The 17081-nt window shown below is 39.4% G+C and overlaps 1 protein-coding gene across 1 annotated transcript in view; it reads right to left on the bottom strand.

Moving 5' to 3' along the window:
* Positions 1–17081, bottom strand: part of ctnnd2b (catenin (cadherin-associated protein), delta 2b) — a gene marked incomplete at its 3' end in the record, with an annotated part of 156874 nt that overhangs the window by 112874 nt on the left and 26919 nt on the right. The window contains exon 2 of the mRNA XM_080503751.1: positions 5318–5454. Within this exon, the coding sequence (XP_080359877.1) occupies positions 5318–5449 (132 nt within the window). The 5' untranslated portion in view covers positions 5450–5454. The remainder of the gene's footprint in view (positions 1–5317; positions 5455–17081) is intronic.

The raw sequence follows: 17081 nt of genomic DNA, 5'->3' as shown, positions 1-17081 counted from the left end.
TACCCAAACCGCTAATGACCCAGCGTTTTACTGTTGCCTGTCAGCAGTAAAGCATTTGCAGGAGTAGACGATAACTCTGCTCAATCTGTGAATAATACATATTAATGTCCAATATAGTGAACACTTCGGTCCGTGTCACTGCCTGTACGTGAAAAGGAAGAACGAGTTTAATTATAGAGGACAGGAATGTATAACTTCAGCCGGCTAAACTGTTTTTAATTTGGACTTGGATGAGTTGTAGGTCAGATGTGGAAGAATCCGTTTTCTACTGTACTGCCAACTAGAATGAACTATTCCACTGAGCACCATGAAACACACTAATTATCCAGTGGCTGAGAGGCTGCAGAAACATCACAATCAGCCAATAAAAGTTAAATTAATTACCATCAGAAAAACCTGGAAGATTTTTGTCTTTCCTCTTTGTGTTGGTTACTGGCATCACTTCGGTTTCCTCCTGCATTTGGTTATTTTCTCCTTTCATGCATACTTGAATGTGTTCTCATGTTTTCTCCACTGACAACATCCCCTCTCTGTTGTAACTTACGCAGCACCGCCACTGTTGCATGTAAAAACACGGCAGGAGGTTATGTTGCCAGCGTGATGGAAATGAAGGTACGACCTGTAATATGATGCGATTTGTTTTCCAGTTATGAAATGAACAGAACAAGAGTACAACAGAAGAACAACAGTAAGCTTTCAGCTGGACCACCATCTAAGACATTTTAATTGTGTGCTTGCTTTGTGTGGATTGTGCTTTTGTGTTTGTAAAATTGTTATGAACAGGGGAAAGTCATGACTGGGGAAAGAAAAAAAAAGTCCAAATTATCACCAAGGGAGCAGAATTTTGGATCATAACAATCTTTTAATTATTGTGGTTCAGTGTGTAAAAAAAACAAAACAAACAAACATCTGTTGCAGCTTATCTGTCACTGTATAAATGTTCAATGTGTCATATATTATCCAATATTATAAACCTGTTAGGCAGTAGCAAAAAAACTCTTGCAGAAAAACAACCCCTTACATTTTCTGGAACAATTTTCTGTCTAATATTCCAAATTAATTCTGAAATCTAATAACATAATATTAACATTAAGCATCTTCATTTTCTTTTCAGGCAATTAAATGCTATATGAGCATAACAAAACAAGAAAATTAAAATGAAAGACTATATAAAGTATCGCTTAGTTCTTTTAACAATAATATCTTTTGACAAGTCTTCAGCTGTGCTGTGAAGATGCATTTGGTATTTAAGGCAAAATGATAGCAGCAGCATGTAATGACAATGGCAATTTAAGGTGCAAGCAGCATTGAACAGGTCCTCCCACATCCACGCATGTTGGAACGTGGTCCATTCCGAGGTTTTGTGCACGTCAGAGTGCAAAGGAAAGGAAATGCGGGCTAGCAATATGACTCCAAAGTGCCAAAAATTAAACATTTCTGATACATTTTGTCTATTAATGTAAATTGGCATATGGATTTGATCAGGGCAGGTCTTTGATCAAGCCTGTCAAGTTTTCTATCCATTGCAGCGCGTAGAGCAGAGTTACGTATCTCTTCCCGTTTCATGGCCAACCATCAGGTATTCATTGGAGCGCCATGGCCACAGCTTTTTATAGATTATAGTGACATTTTGTTTCAGTCCATAATGCTTTATCCTCTGAAGGGCCTCTGTACATATTGTTCATATTGTACATAGTGCCTGGGCCTCAGTAGTCCCATCCTCAGAGCTACAATACTACGTATCTCTACAAGAGCAGGTTTCACATAGAAACACACTGAAGGTTATTTACAACATGCGGACAGAGGAGTTGAATCAAGACATGCAATTTGTCATGGGATACATTGAAACAATAACTCTTCCTCTTTACATCCGTCATAGAAGCATTTTCCCTTGCAGAAATATTATCTATGTTTTCCTCATTTTACACCGGCTAGTCTGAAATGCAAAATTTCACACATATTCCCTATGCCATCATCAGTGGTATTACATGAAATGTAATGACTATTTGTCAACATTTCCACTCTGTCCTCCTTTAAATTGAAATTCGGTGAGCCCACACACAAAGCACCTCTATTTAGACATGCTGCATTTATCACATTTTACAGGAACGACAGATTGTGTGGCCTTTTTTTTCGTTTGTTTTCAGCTGCTGTGGATCCTTTCAGCTGACAGGATCAGACGGTTTTTGGCCGTGTTAGAGTTGTTTTTTTTGTTTTTTTTATTTTTTTACTGGACTGTCAAATGCTAACAAGCTGTAGGCGAGGGACAGCTAATCAATACCCAGTACCACTTTCACTTGATCTGTCATCCAATAACACAATATGTCTGATTTTTCAAATAAGTTATGTCTTATGCTGGAATGAAATTCTTTCAGACTTCACACTATGCCCCCCCTCCGCCACAATAGCAGATGTGATGACAGCTGAGATGATCGGTTTGCGGACAAAAGCTGACAGATGTGATAAATACATCATCAAATGGCTAATCAATCTCGTGGGTTGGAAAAAAACGTAGGAAAAATGGCGGCGGGAATCTCCCAGTGGGAGTCAACAGCAGCAAAAAAGTGTGATTGGCAGCATGTAGATGCATATATGTGCGTCTCCATGCCCCAAGACTGTGTATCCAAGTGTGTGTGAAGCTCTTTTTTTTTTTTTTTGGTGTGTAATGCCTGACGTTGTCTGTGTGTGTGCGTGGGTCCACACTACCTAAATATTACATCCCTGTTTTCTTTCATTGCTTGGTAACAAAAAACTGGATGCAGCCCAAACATATTGAAAACTAAACACTTCAAAAACAAGTATGAAAGGAAGTGAAAAATGAGTGCTTTAGAAATATAATAATAACTTCAATATGATGCAGGAACATAAAACTCACCCAACTTGTAAAGGATGGATGATGAATGAGACTCCCGTTTCTTCTCCTCAGCCGTTTTACGTATCTATCTGTTCTCATCATACTGCTGATGCCTTACATCTCTACATGTCCACCTATTCTCGACCTACACAGGCTAGGAATGGAACTTTGGAGCAAAATCATAGGAAGATTTGGAACTCAAAAAAATGCAGAATCCATTATTTTGTTCCACTTTCAGTATTTTTCCCAGCTATCTTTAGACACCATCCCCACAGTCCAGTCCCAGACAGAGGAACATCCATAGCGCTGCTATCTACTGTCATTACACAGGAGCACTCTACTGCCCCCCCCCCCCCCCCCCCCCCCCAACCACGGTGGACTCACGACGGACAGTTCCACAAAAATGAACTAGAGATACTGTTTTTCTTGTTACATACAGTCTTGCTCATTGTCAAAAACCTGGCACTTACATTATTCACACTGCAAGTGCTTTCAGTTTGGTTGGAGACTCGGGTGAATAATTTGTGGCGATATTAGCGATAAGGGTTAGAATCTCCTTTTCCCAACAAATTCACTCTCTTTATTTCTCAGCCCCGACTGACATTCACTGTGTTTACATGCCCATTCATTGGAATATTTTCTTTGTTCCAATTGATTTATTGTTCCAATCACATTGATAGGTGCCAATATGCACTCAGATTGGCAGTGTTGGGTCATTATAGGTCGATCTAAGACTACACAGACAACAACTGTCAGTAGCAAGCAAGTACACAGTATCTATAGGAATTCAAAAATTGTCATTTTAACCAAAGAATTCATACAAATATAAACGCTATGAACCAAATTATTAAACTTTGAATTGTGTGGATTTGCATTCAAAAAGCATAATTCACAGTCATTCACTTGTTACACTGAGTTAATAGCTCTATTTGCTAAACACATTTAAAAAAAAGTCAGTTGATAATTGGCTCTTTGGTCCCGAGTGGAGAGGATGAAATGTTTGTGGCTCCAACTATGATCAAAGTTGGAACCTTGTTCCAGTCTAACTTTCCAGATTAACATTCATTAGCATTGTTTGGGTTCGTTAGTCTGGGTTTGAGTGATTACACTTTCGTGTGGACCAACACAATTATATTTTTTTTCTTAGACAGCCAGTAAATATACCTCACTTGAGACAGAGCAAAAGAGTGCCACAAAAAGAAGACTGCATACAAATATGGCCGCGGTACCCAATAGCTGTAAACTGACGGGTCAGTAAAACTGGACAACTTCCCTTTTAAGATTAAATACATAATAAGATCTCACCCTAACATCATATTTAATCTGAGGCTTTTAGAGTATGCTCATTAGTACTTATCCTATTGGACGGTAATCTGGGTGAAAGTGGCTTTAACTACAGTAGTTGTGTGGCGGCTCTTTGGGGGAGCAATATTGGTCCATCTGTTCGACATTTGGGCCCAGATTAAAACATTTGAACAACTGCTGAATAGGTTTACATGGAATTGGTACGTTAATGCGTCTCAGTGGTTGGATCTGTGGTGATCCTCTTGGTTTTGATGGACCACAAGCAGCATGTCAAAGTGCTGCTCGAACACTTCAGTTTGAAATGATCTAATCATCATTGACAAAGGCATTTCTCCATTTTTTGGTGCAACTGTTTAACACAAAACAACTGCTTCTCTGGATCAGACTGCAGAATAGACCGTCAGCTCATTTGAGTAGAAATATAAGAAAACCAGAAAAAGCTTAAGAGGAAAGGATCTATACTTTTCCGGACTGTTGCCACCACTGAATTCACAATGTCAGTTGGCTCACAGGTTAAAAATCCCTGTAATATTACTTTAGTATAGCGTGAGACCTCTGATCCTCACAAGTCATCACATGGCAGAAGTATATACAAATACAGCAATTCAACACGATGAAGAGGTTCAAGCTGATTAATGCTTATTTATACCATCATTAATTCATAATAAACAGGAAAGAGGATCTAATAGTGAAGCTGAAGAAAATCAGGGATACTTAATGTTGTCCTCTACTGCCTTGTCATACACAGCGTCCGCAACAACACTGCTCAGAAAATTTACAGAAATTATGCATCCCCCCCACATTGGGGTATTTTCAAGACTACACTGAGCATCTGTGGCCCGAGGCTCTCTGCTAACAGATCAAAATGTGCTGACATACATGTGACACATTAGCTCAGATGGGCCTTCCATCATTTGTGTTTACAGTTTAGCGCTGCCTTGTTTTGCTGTGAAATGACTCAAATGATTATCTTCGCTACTTTGTGGTGGTCACATTTCATCGATTATGACAAACCTCTTTGTATTTTGCACACACACACACACACACACACACACACACACACACACACACACACACACACACACACACACACACACACACACACACACACACACACACACACACACACACACACACACACACACACAGGCTGCTAACCTGTTCCTTGACGGAGGCAAGGATGGCGGAGGTGGTTTCAGACTCTGAGCCGTCGCCATTGGAGGCGTTGAGGACGGGGCTCAACATGGTGGCAGCACTGGCAGTGTCAGACGCCACCTCAGGCACTGGCATACCTCCTAAAAAAAAGAAAAGAAAGGAGAAACAACTCTTATTATTATTAAAAACACTCCTACATGCCATTGGTTAGGCTGGGAAACACATTTATACACACAGTGAAACATTGCTTCACCAGATTCTGATTCAAAACAAGCTTGAATGTATGTCCTAATATGTGGTTTCAATTCATGTAACATTTGAGTAATTGATGTATTTTCTCATTTGGGGAGTTCATGTTTATGTTGCATGCTTCATAGGCAGCTGAATGTTATTCTAGCAAGTGCTACAATTATGGAACAGATAGTCGAGGCCAGTGAGAAGTCAGCAAACACACTGCAGAGATCACAGCGACCTAATTTGCATTTTGCAATCAAACTTAAAATCAAGAGCAGTGGTAGTTAAATGCTCGTGGTACATTTCAGAAAATTACAACAATGTGTGTGTGCACCTATTGCCAGCCTTCGAGAAGACGGTCATTTGTTTTGAACTACAATCAAGAGGTAAAGTGCACATCTGGCACTGAGCAGATGCCGCAAAGGGTGCTACAATTATTTGTACCTGAGGCCATTAAGTACAACATGCCTAAATGACAGCTCACACAATAAGTACAGAACTGCTTATTTAGAAGCCACACATGTGCTCTCATTTTAGACAGAAATAGCTGTGTTCAGTCTAGCTATATACTCCTGCAGCACACTATTATTAGACACATGCAAGTGCCAGCAATATAGCAGACCAACTAAAGGTTTAGAAGGCAAGGCTGGACATTTTCTATATTTTTGTTGCTATCTGCAATGTAATTTAAAAACCGGCACCAATGTCATCTAAACTGGCCTCTCTTGCACCCAAACCCAGAAACCCCATGGCTTCCACTGAAGATGTAAATCTTTAAAAGTAGGTCATATCAAGCTACACAGTTTTGTTGGTTTTGTTTTTGGGGGGGGGCTTGTTGGGAAATGACTTTTTGTGGGTTTAATCAAAACGTACTTAATCAGGACAAAAAGTACATTTGTAGGGAGCTGTGGCTTAGTGTTCTAGTGAGTGTTTTCAGAAGGAGGAGGGTGTTTATAGGATTAACTTAAAATAAACTAGTGGTGCATGGATTAATTTAAAATAAAGTGTGTGTGTGTGTGTGTGTGTGTGTGTGTGTGTGTGGTGTGTGTGTGTGTGTGTGTGTGTGTGTGTGTGTGTGTGCGTGCGTGCGTGCGTGCGTGCGTGCGTGCGTGTGGGTGTGTAGTGAGAGAAATTAATAAACTAAAGGTTCGATAGTGTAGGAATTTGCAAAAGTGCAGCTTATTGATGTGTTTCAAGCTTTTTAAACAAAAGCTTCATGATGTATACGGTAGGTATGAAGATACTACAGAACTACGTTTGGTCTAATCTTTTTATGTAATTGACAGAAATGAGCCACTATAAAGTGTCTATTGTTATCAAACAAACAACTGATAGAATCAGTAATTGCTTATACATTTACTTTGCACCAGCCACAAGTCCATACATCTTTTATTTAGCTACATCTGAATCAGTTAAAATGTACCACACTGAGCCAAATAAGTCATATTTCCAGGAATGTGAAATATGCAGATATTGAAAAAACAAAAAACATGTCAAGTCTTCAACTTGTCCTCATGATAATAGTGGTGGAGTCAACGCATAACAGCCACAATAGAAATGATTAATACCTTTTAATCAGTATTACATCAGTATAAAACGTGGTTTAAACAACTTGATTTCTACTGGAAAAGTCAAATCCTTGTATCACAATCTCAGTCCGAAAACCCCAAGATCAGAGGGGAATGGAACACACACACACACACACACACACAATTTCCATCTCAATGCCATGTGTCATCCTGTATTCGACCACGCGTAGGAGGACACCGGCTTCACATGTGCCTTGTAATCCTGATGCAGCACAGAGCTGGTGTAACGGCCGCATCAGCCAGATTTACACACCGATGAAAGGTTTGTCATGAGGAATCCGCACAAACAAACACACACAGGCTGCCGGCATGAGGCAGCACAAGCCCTGCACTGAGGTAAGAGAAGTGGAGGCTGCACGAGGGATGGAAAGGTGAAAGGGAGAAAGAAGTAGACGGAGAAAAAGGATGGCAGTTGAGAAATGGAGGCGAGGTGAGGAGAAAAGAGGAGTAGGAGGGTGACAAGAAATAAAGAAGGGAGATGAGAAGAGAAAAGATTTTTTATTTTTTTGCATGCTGCTAGGCAACAATCTCTGGTCATTGAAGGCTGCTAATATGGCTGACCTAGCTTTACTTATATTCCATTCTGGAGTGTGTTTCTTTTTCTTTGCATCCATCCTTCGTCCCCTTATCACCATTTCTGGTCTTAAATTTTTCATTTCGACCCACCTTGCTACTTACACCACGTCCCACTCGACTCCCTTCCCCTGCAGTGCTCCCTCCTCTCTCTTGTTGCTTTTCAGCCTCCAGACTTCCTCTCCTCCGCTTCCCTCGCTCCCTGCCCACTTCTCTTCACTTGACCTGTTTCAGTGTCTCCGCATCTTTTCAGCACATTTCTGCTTTATTGGGCAGCATCCAGTGAAGGGTGACAGAAGGGGGATGACCCAAAAGGTTGCGAGTTGGATTTGAACCTGCAACGCTACGGTGCACCTGAGCCCTTCTGGCAACCCCCCCCCCCTCCCCCAGCATCTTACGCCGAGCATTCATGATCACACTGCTTATCTAAACTACTCTCTTTATGTCCTCTGGCTGTGGCATCATAAGGGCATGGCACCATCAAGCGAGCCACTCTTTGCTTAGCAACATGAGACACAATGTCATCAGTGTCATTATCACCTCTGCTTAGCCCGTCTTGTTCAGCAGAGCACAACCTCAAATCCACCAACAAGAGTTTTTCTTACTTCTTACTGTTGTCATGCGGCTGTGGTAAGCCGAAACACTCATCAACCATTTAAATGTATTATATCAAGCCTTTAAGCTGTACTAACCAAGAGAAGGTCTGCACTCGCATGGGAGCGATGTAATGTATTACCGCAGATGTGGTTAGTTTATATTACAAGACGATGATGAGACCATGAAACACTTAATTATCTGACCCTAAATAAAATGAACAAACCATTTGAGACTGCTGTAAACTTGTAAATCCTCCTGCACGTTAAAAAAAAAAGTTTAACGTGACCAAAAATCCACTACTTCTTAATCCTCCATTTCCATTTCCCTGCAGGTGACTAAAATACAACCAAAATCAAACTATTCAAGATCCAGTTTTATGGAAAATATCTTTTTTTTGTTTGTGACCTCTGTAATTTCAGTTAATTTATGGGCATTTAACATTCATCATATCATTTTACTTCATCATGCTTGTTATTCAATCAACAAACTACGTAGCTTTAAAACGTTCACTCCTTTAATGTCTTTATCAAGTGAAGCAATACAGAATCCTGAAAAAGAAATGCCACTGAGGGAAGTCAGCTCAGTCCAGAGGCAACTGGAGTAACCTCAATTTCAAAGGTACTCCGAGGACAAGAATTAAACTGACTTTATTACCGACGTCCCACTAATATCTTGACGCGGTATTTTACAGAAGTTGGATGTTTTCCATCTTACTTCAACAGAATGATTTTAAAAAAAATATATAAATCCTGTATTCACTGTAGCCATACTGAGTCATGCATTTATGCATGACTCATGCAGTCATGCATGCAGGGATATTACGGAGAAGATTGCCCATTCCAACACTGGCCCCATGACTGTTATTAATGAAAATTTAAAAAGTAGGGGCAACACTTACATCTTTCTTGGCAGAGCTTTTTTAAAGAAGTGACATTTAATTTCTTGAGGGCGAGCGATGACCTGCCACTGTTCCTCATACTGTATTCAGACCGAACCACATAATCGTGTTGATACAATATCAGTTATAATCCGTGACTGCTGTACCAAAGTACATTTATTCATCGACCTGTGAAATATAGTCAGCTGTGATAGTCTCATTATGTTTGTTGTCTAATTACCATGTATCTTCTTTTTGGAGTTTAGATTATAGTACAGTGGATTATAGTTGGCTTAATTATAAGGTTTCTAAAATATATTAATGATTTTGAGTAAGACCCAAATAAAAGCGTCAAAGAAAGCGTGTCCAAAACAATGGAATTCAGCGGAATGAAAATATAGAATATTTTTGGAAATCTTTGTCTCTTAACACAAAAAAACCCCCAAACAAATAGGCTGTTTTTGAAAGCATTCCTTCCACAAGAAATTTGAAAGCTTATCACCACTGTCAAAGAAGTAATTGTTAAGTTTTGTAGTTACAATGATAAAAGTGCCTGAATACACTCGTAGATATCTGAATGAGTTTATAATGTCTGGCAATGGTGGAGCTACATGAAGGACATGTATTTAACCCAACACAATTAAATGTATTCACACAATAAACCCTGTTTACATGAGAACGATCTGTCGGATATGGCATCGGTTCTGATTTTGTTTGCTTGCGTTCACCATGGAGTAATTGTATAAAATGCTGAAACACCACAGGCACAAAAAGAAATGTGATGGCGTGGAGTTGGAGGAAGAACTTATCAAACAGATCAAACATCAGAGCATTACCGAAAATAAAATCTGATGGGTCAGATTGAATAATAGATAAAGGATTGAACAATGGAGAATATTCAGAAAAGATTGCAGGACCTCAGGAATTGTAAAACAGATAAAATATCTTTTAATAAAGTCCACAAATAAAAGTATTGGGGAGGAGATGCCTCCCATGACAATAACAACAGAACCTCTTTTGTAAAAAGACGCAGCCACAAACCATGTAAACATTGTCTTGTGTCGTCAACTTCATCCTGTGTTGTCTTTTAGTATATAGGCCACCGAGTGCTTTGTAATATCTGGTATATACATTGAGTATTCTATATTTATGAGCAGAAATACTTGATAAGAATTGATAGTGCGAACAGTTAAAATTTACAGTTTTGTGTATTAATGGAATTTTGAGGCGTGTGTGTGTGTGTGTGTGTGTGTGTGTGTGTGTGTGTGTGTGTGTGTGTGTGTGTGTGTGTGTGTGTGTGTGTGTGTGTGTGTGTGTGTGTGTGTGTGTGTGTGTGTACATGCAAAATCAAGTTTGGGTCCACTTTTATATAAAATGACATGCAGTAATCTCTTCCATGTTATTACAAATTATTATTACAAATCTTGACAGTTTCAGACTCAAAAAAGTTTGAATGTGTCTTGTAAGTTAAAGTGACTGTACCGATTGCCCATCATCTAATTTCATAATCCCATCGAGAATCTGTGCCAAGATCTGAAAACCGCTGTTCACAAACACTCTCCATCTAATTTGACTGAGCTTGAGCTGTTTTGCAAAGAAGAATGGGCAAAAATCTCAGTCTCTAGATGTGCAAAGCTGGTAGAGACATACCCCAAAAGACTTGCAGCTGTAATTGCAGCAAAAGGCGGTTCCACAAAGTATTGATTCAGGGGGGCTGAATACTTTTGCACGCTGCACTTTTCAGTGTTTTATTTGTGAAAATGTTTTAAAGTCATGTATAATTTTCTTTGTACTTCACAATTGTGTGACACTTTGTGTTGGTCTTTCACATAAAATTCCAATAAAATATATTTATGTGTGTGGTATGAATACTTTTGCAAGCCACTGTATATATATATATATCTTGACATGCAACCTGCCTCTTAGAATTGTGATTGTGATTACGTTTGTATTTCATATATGAATTTATTGCAAAGCACCACCGCACACAACACTACAGTACTTTGCCATCAATTAAAAACGCCTTCACACTGATGTGATTAAAGATCTGATTATCTCTTCACTTTGTCCTTGAAAGTCCATATGTAAGAAAATTTCACTTGACAGTACATGCAAGCTTCAACTGGATCAGAGAGCAGAGAAAGTTGACCGGCAACCCAATTTGCTTATAGAACAAAACACAAGAGATGCTTGGATTTTCCACTATGCAGAAAGGGCAGGCAGCCAAATATAGGTCAACTCAACACACTGTGTCCAAACCCTCATCACACAACTGACCAGTACAAAGCAGCTTTCCCCAATAACAGCCGTCACAACTAGGTTATAGAGGCGTGCAGCCCAGCTAGAGACAAGACTTTGAATATGGATTAGGCCTAAAGGCTTTATTTCACTGAAGTATAATCTTGGATTTTTAGGTCTATATTTCAGCGCAGTAATGCAGGGGTATTTAGCCCCGCATTTCAAAGCAGTAATCTCTGCTATTGCTGTACCATTGTAAATGCAGCTCACCATACTATGATTGACATGACTGACATGGGGAATATTCAGCTTAATCTTTTGACCTTTTAAGCTCATCAGTCAGGCCTGAGACAGACGTGTTTTGGTGAAGACACAATTCATCACAGAGATCGGCGGCGAATCAGCCGAACGTCCAAGTGCAAATGGTAATTCTGCAGCAGTAATGATCACTCTGTGTGAAGTACTGCATGCACGGCTTCCTCTATCGCTTCCTCTGTGTGGACATGTGTGTACGCGGCGCAGTAAAGCATGCCTGTGTGCATGTAGGTTTGTGCAGTCCTTCTGAAAAAAATTTTGACAAGCGGTCCCCTGTTGTCTCATTAGAACTTGCTGCAGTGTTTTGCTTTCGTCTCCGCCGATCATCTGTCATTTTGCAGAGACCCCGAGTCCACGACTCTGCTTTCAAATTAACAAGACTTTAACACTTATATTAGCAATATAATTAGCACTGATTGTGTCTCATTTTGTATTCATTAAGGCACAGTGTCCACAATGGAGAATATTTCTGTCACCTTCAAGAGTCCTCTGCCGCATGCATGATTGACTCTGGAACTATAACAGCCTAGAGGATCAGCCAAACTAAATTAAACATATGGGTAAATCAATTTTTGTATGGAAATAGTTTTTTACTGTTTGAACAAAAAGACTTCTAATAAGCATGCAATTGCACCATTGACAATGAATGGTAATATGCTTAGTAAAGTAAGCTTTTACCTGACAGATGTCAATGAATATGAAATTAACTTCTGTTATACATTCTTGTGCGTGTTTTTTGTTTTATCAAAATATACAATACAAGGATATTAAAGGGGTTATGCACGATAATAAACACCATGTAAGTCAGATCAGCCGTCTCACTCAGTTTAATTAAGTATTTCACCATCTTCATTGTTTTGATTGCACGGTCCAAAACTAATTCAGTGCCACAGCCCTCATCAACAATACGTCCAGCGACTCCTAAAATGCTGTTAGTAACAATCTGGTGAGGACAGTCAAAGAATTAGGCAGCTCAGGATATGCATATTTACACTGTTGAGCTTCTGGAAAACAAAGCAGAGCAAACACGAATATTGGGTTTTGATGGTGCCCAATGCAAAAAAAAGAAAGTTTAAAGAGATTACCTGAACAAAGTGGTACAATGTCGATGTTGCTAATGGCTCTACTACCTCCAAGCGAGGAAGAAAACCTGGTAATGATTGAGTAAGTGTCATCTCTATAGTGAAGCTATGAACACAATGTATTCTTATGCATAAGCACAATGCGACACCATCACTCAAGACTTCACATTATTAGGATGCAATCTGTCACAAAAGCTCTGCTAATGGACCGACTTCAGGCTCAGAGTTGAAGGAAGTTCATTACTTGAGCAGCTTCTTTCTGTGAATATGACATCAAGTTGAATCACTGTGCTGATGTAAGGGATAAGTCATGCTGATCTGAACTCTGTGAAATATGTGGAAATGTGGTACCATCTTTTTTTTTTTTGCAGAACATAATTTATGTAGAAACAATGATTTTTGTGTCAAATGTACAAATGACTACATCCAATAAAAACAGTGGTTGTTGTGGCTTTTGTTTAGATGCAACGTAGACTTTTGCACTCGCACCGATACTGGAATATATTAATAGGAAATTGCCAAGAATTGAAAGGGATCAGAGAGCTGACAGCCTTTTGCACACGTATTTCATGCAAGGGTTATAATAGGAGCCAAACCGTCAAGCATGACATGTAATTTCCTGGCATGAAGTGGTCAACATGGACAGCAATGTTACGTGCTGCACACCTGGACATCACTTCAAACTACCAAAACTACCAAAATTACCATGAGGTAGTTATGTGTCGATTCATCAAATAGTTAACTGAGGTTCAACTCAGTATATAGATCTCCTCAGTGTAATCATGAGCATGATTACCTGGAGAAAATACTCCTACAACCTGCAACGTTCTACAACCTGTCAACATGTGAAACTCAAGAAAGCACAGATATAATGAACTATATATGGCTTAATTAACTTTTACTGCTTGAGTTTCACATATCTGGTACAGTGCAGAGCTTACAGATAATTGATATATAGAATTACATAATGAGACTATTTGATCAACAGCATATGTGCAGTTCCTCTGATGACAACCCTGGATATTTGCTGTGAAAAAATCTTCTGGGTTGAATAACGGTGGTGCAACACATAAGAGACATGCAAATTGGGTTGTATGCAAATGCATTTTTCAAGAAGTGGAATCCAACAAGCTACGCAGTTGCAGAACATATTTAAGCAATATTACACCAGCGGTAGATCTGTTGGATTGAATAGCAGCACTGCTGTGGTGTAGTTGTTATCGCTGTATTGATATGCAGCACAACAGCAGCACGACCTTGTGTGTGGCAATGATTTTATGCAAGAGCAACACTAATGCTTCTTATTGGGTGAATTGTGAGTCGGTTTTTTTTTGGTTTGTTTTTATTAAATCACCAATGCAATCAGTGATTTTTGCAAACACAGATTTTTTTCTTTGTTTCAGTTTTTGCTGCATTACTGCTCCTTTGAAAAGCATACATTTATGGGTGAATGTTTATTCCACATGCAAATCATGGGGTGTAATACTTAAAGATCCTGCATCCTTGCATGAGCAAATGAGATGAAGACGATATGAAAGCTTTAGTCACTCAATTGAAGTAATCCCCACCTTCTCTGTTACAATCACCTGAAACTAGTGTAAAACCTGTGACTGCGTTAACATCACTGATTTTCAGTCTGTGCTACGATCTTTCACCACAGAGCAGTGGCTGCTAGACAAAGGCAGATGGATTTACAGGCATCATTAAGGGTTAATCACCCAACCGCTAAATCTATCCATGGAGAAAGTCCAGATGCTAATGGATTTTTTTTTTTTTTTCATGAAGTGGCCACACAAACACATACAGTACCCTAACGCAGCATGCTATAAGAGTTTGCATTTCTCATGATACCACATATGGACAGCAGCCACGACGGCACTGAAGGGGAAATTGGTCACAATAAAATTGGATTATCTAAAGAAACGATGTAATTAAAAGTGTGAATGCAGAAACCTGGTTGTACAACAAAGAAAACCAGACACGTCACAGAGCTGCTGCCATTTGGTTGTTTTGCGGCTTGGTTTGTTTAGTATGGATAACAGTAATATCCCTTCCCATTGTATTTTCCTTTCAAATAAAGCACTGATGCAAATAAAATTCTAAGATGTTTTGTAGTGTCTCGGTAGAAATACTGCTGATTATATAATACCATATCAAGTTTCAAGGACAACAGATATCTTGGGTGTCTCATTTTGTTCTTACACAGGTTTTTCCTCTGTCTAATTGCTGAGGGAAGTCAACGAAACAGTAAATATGATGTCGACAATCAAAGGAACAATGTGGCAAACCATCGAAGCCCTAAATAGCTGTTGGATGGCAGGTTGTGAAGAATGACCTGTTTTTAAGGTTTACCAGACCTTCAGGCGCAATTAACAAACTACACAAACACTAAAGCTAATGTGACTGATTAGACTTGGCAAAAATCTCGTGACACAGATCTGCTCTACATTTAATCCAAAAATACAGCGTGGACCAAAAGTGCACATGGCTTGTTCAAGTGCAAGTCAAAGTTTCATAATATGAGTGTTAAATGTCTTTGGAGAATGAGCTAAAGCAATGTTTTTCGGCTCCGGACAACAGGAAGAGGAAGAGGAAGAGGAAGAGGAAGAGGAAGAGGAAGAGGAAGTCCTCATTCAGAAGCACCACCAGCATGAAACCTAAAACCTTCAAAACACAGCATTAGGGCATCTGCAGGTTTCCATTTGGAGATGTTAGAAATTGTGAAAGCCACAGTGCGTAACCAGAGCAGCTACATCAGCACCCACACTGTAACCTGAATACAGACCTCAGAATAAACTACAGTTACTGCTTCACTCAAAAATGCTTCTACCAATATCTGATAAAGCTCACATGAAGCAGTGTAAATGTAGAAGCCTTAGAAGCGATTTACTGACTACAATGGGTGATGTGGATTTCATAGACTTCAGAATGACAGTGTTTGACTGAAAGATGCAATGTTCTTCAATATGCAACAAAAACATCATCTTGTATATCATCTACGTATGGGCAGAACAGTGATGTGGTCCAACATAGTACCTCCAATTCCTTTGGTGTTTCCTTGATCTTCAAATTTTCCATTGGGCGATTCGCCAATGTCCATCATACGACCACACATGTTAGGCCACAATATAAGATTGCTTAATATTCTTTTGGAACAGACCAAAATAAGACTTTTGAGGGATTGAGAATGACATGACACTGTCCACTTACTCAGAAATGCTGAAAATGACGATGCCTTCATACAGGGCCACTAGTGGGTGCTGTTCTTTGTTTTTTTAATGAAAACCACAGACACTTGTGTGCAGAGAATAATACGCTATAAACATAACAATGGCGAGTACATGGACGTTTAGATCATGCTGCTCTGGAGGCAGCCATTGTTGTTATTGTCCATCTACTCGCACAGAACTGTAGAGAGCAGTAAGTTTAAAAAGGTCCTCATAACGCTCAATGATCTACAAACACACAAAGATAGCTACAAATTGAAACCGAGGGAAAATATCTACCACCCCCAACACTTGAACATGAGTCCGCACATGTTATTCAGGTTGTTATTCAGCTTGTAAGTATGATATTATCAGTAATACAAAAGGGCCGTCTCAGAGGCTTTTGTCAGCACTGAAAATTCAACTGACATCAGTGACACTGGAGCAGGCCTCGTCTTCCCTGTAGCGTCAAAATGATCCCATTTTGGGAGGGCCAAGTCTAAAAAAAAACCAACAAAAAAAAGCCAAAGTCATTTTGAACTGCTTTATCTACAGTCTGTGAAACAAAACAGTCAGTACAAAAATTAATATCTCACTGAAATATGAGTAAAACGTTCTCCATATTTGTTGTTGGTATTTATGTCCCCCTAGGGGAGGTTCTTAATAGGAATGGATATCCCCTGAGCTTGGCAAGACACACAAATAAAACCAAAAACAAAAACTTCTGTATCATGTTCTACTAGACTAGACAATGATTTTTTTTGTTGTTTTTTTTTTCCCTCCACCAGATCCTCTTTTGTGACACCCTTGGGCCAAAGCACAGAACACAGGACGCTGTGCCTTATGACTAAAATGCAGTTAAATTTGCCCAAGTTTTTTGGTCATATAAATCCTGAGCGTCTCACATTAGCCAGAACTGATGGGAGTCATTACGATGAGCAATGTCCTCCAAACCTCAAGAAGTCAACCTCGTGATTCAATTCGACACACAAACAATTCCAGATAGTTTTGTTTTTTTTCCCCTCATAGTGCTTAAAATCTGTTAGCTCACTGCTA

This window comes from Blennius ocellaris (genome assembly GCF_963422515.1).
Source record: "Blennius ocellaris genome assembly, chromosome: 10".
NCBI lineage: Eukaryota > Metazoa > Chordata > Actinopteri > Blenniiformes > Blenniidae > Blennius > Blennius ocellaris.
The sequence above is the reverse complement of the archived record's forward strand: the minus strand, read 5'-3'. Positions and strand labels throughout refer to the sequence as shown.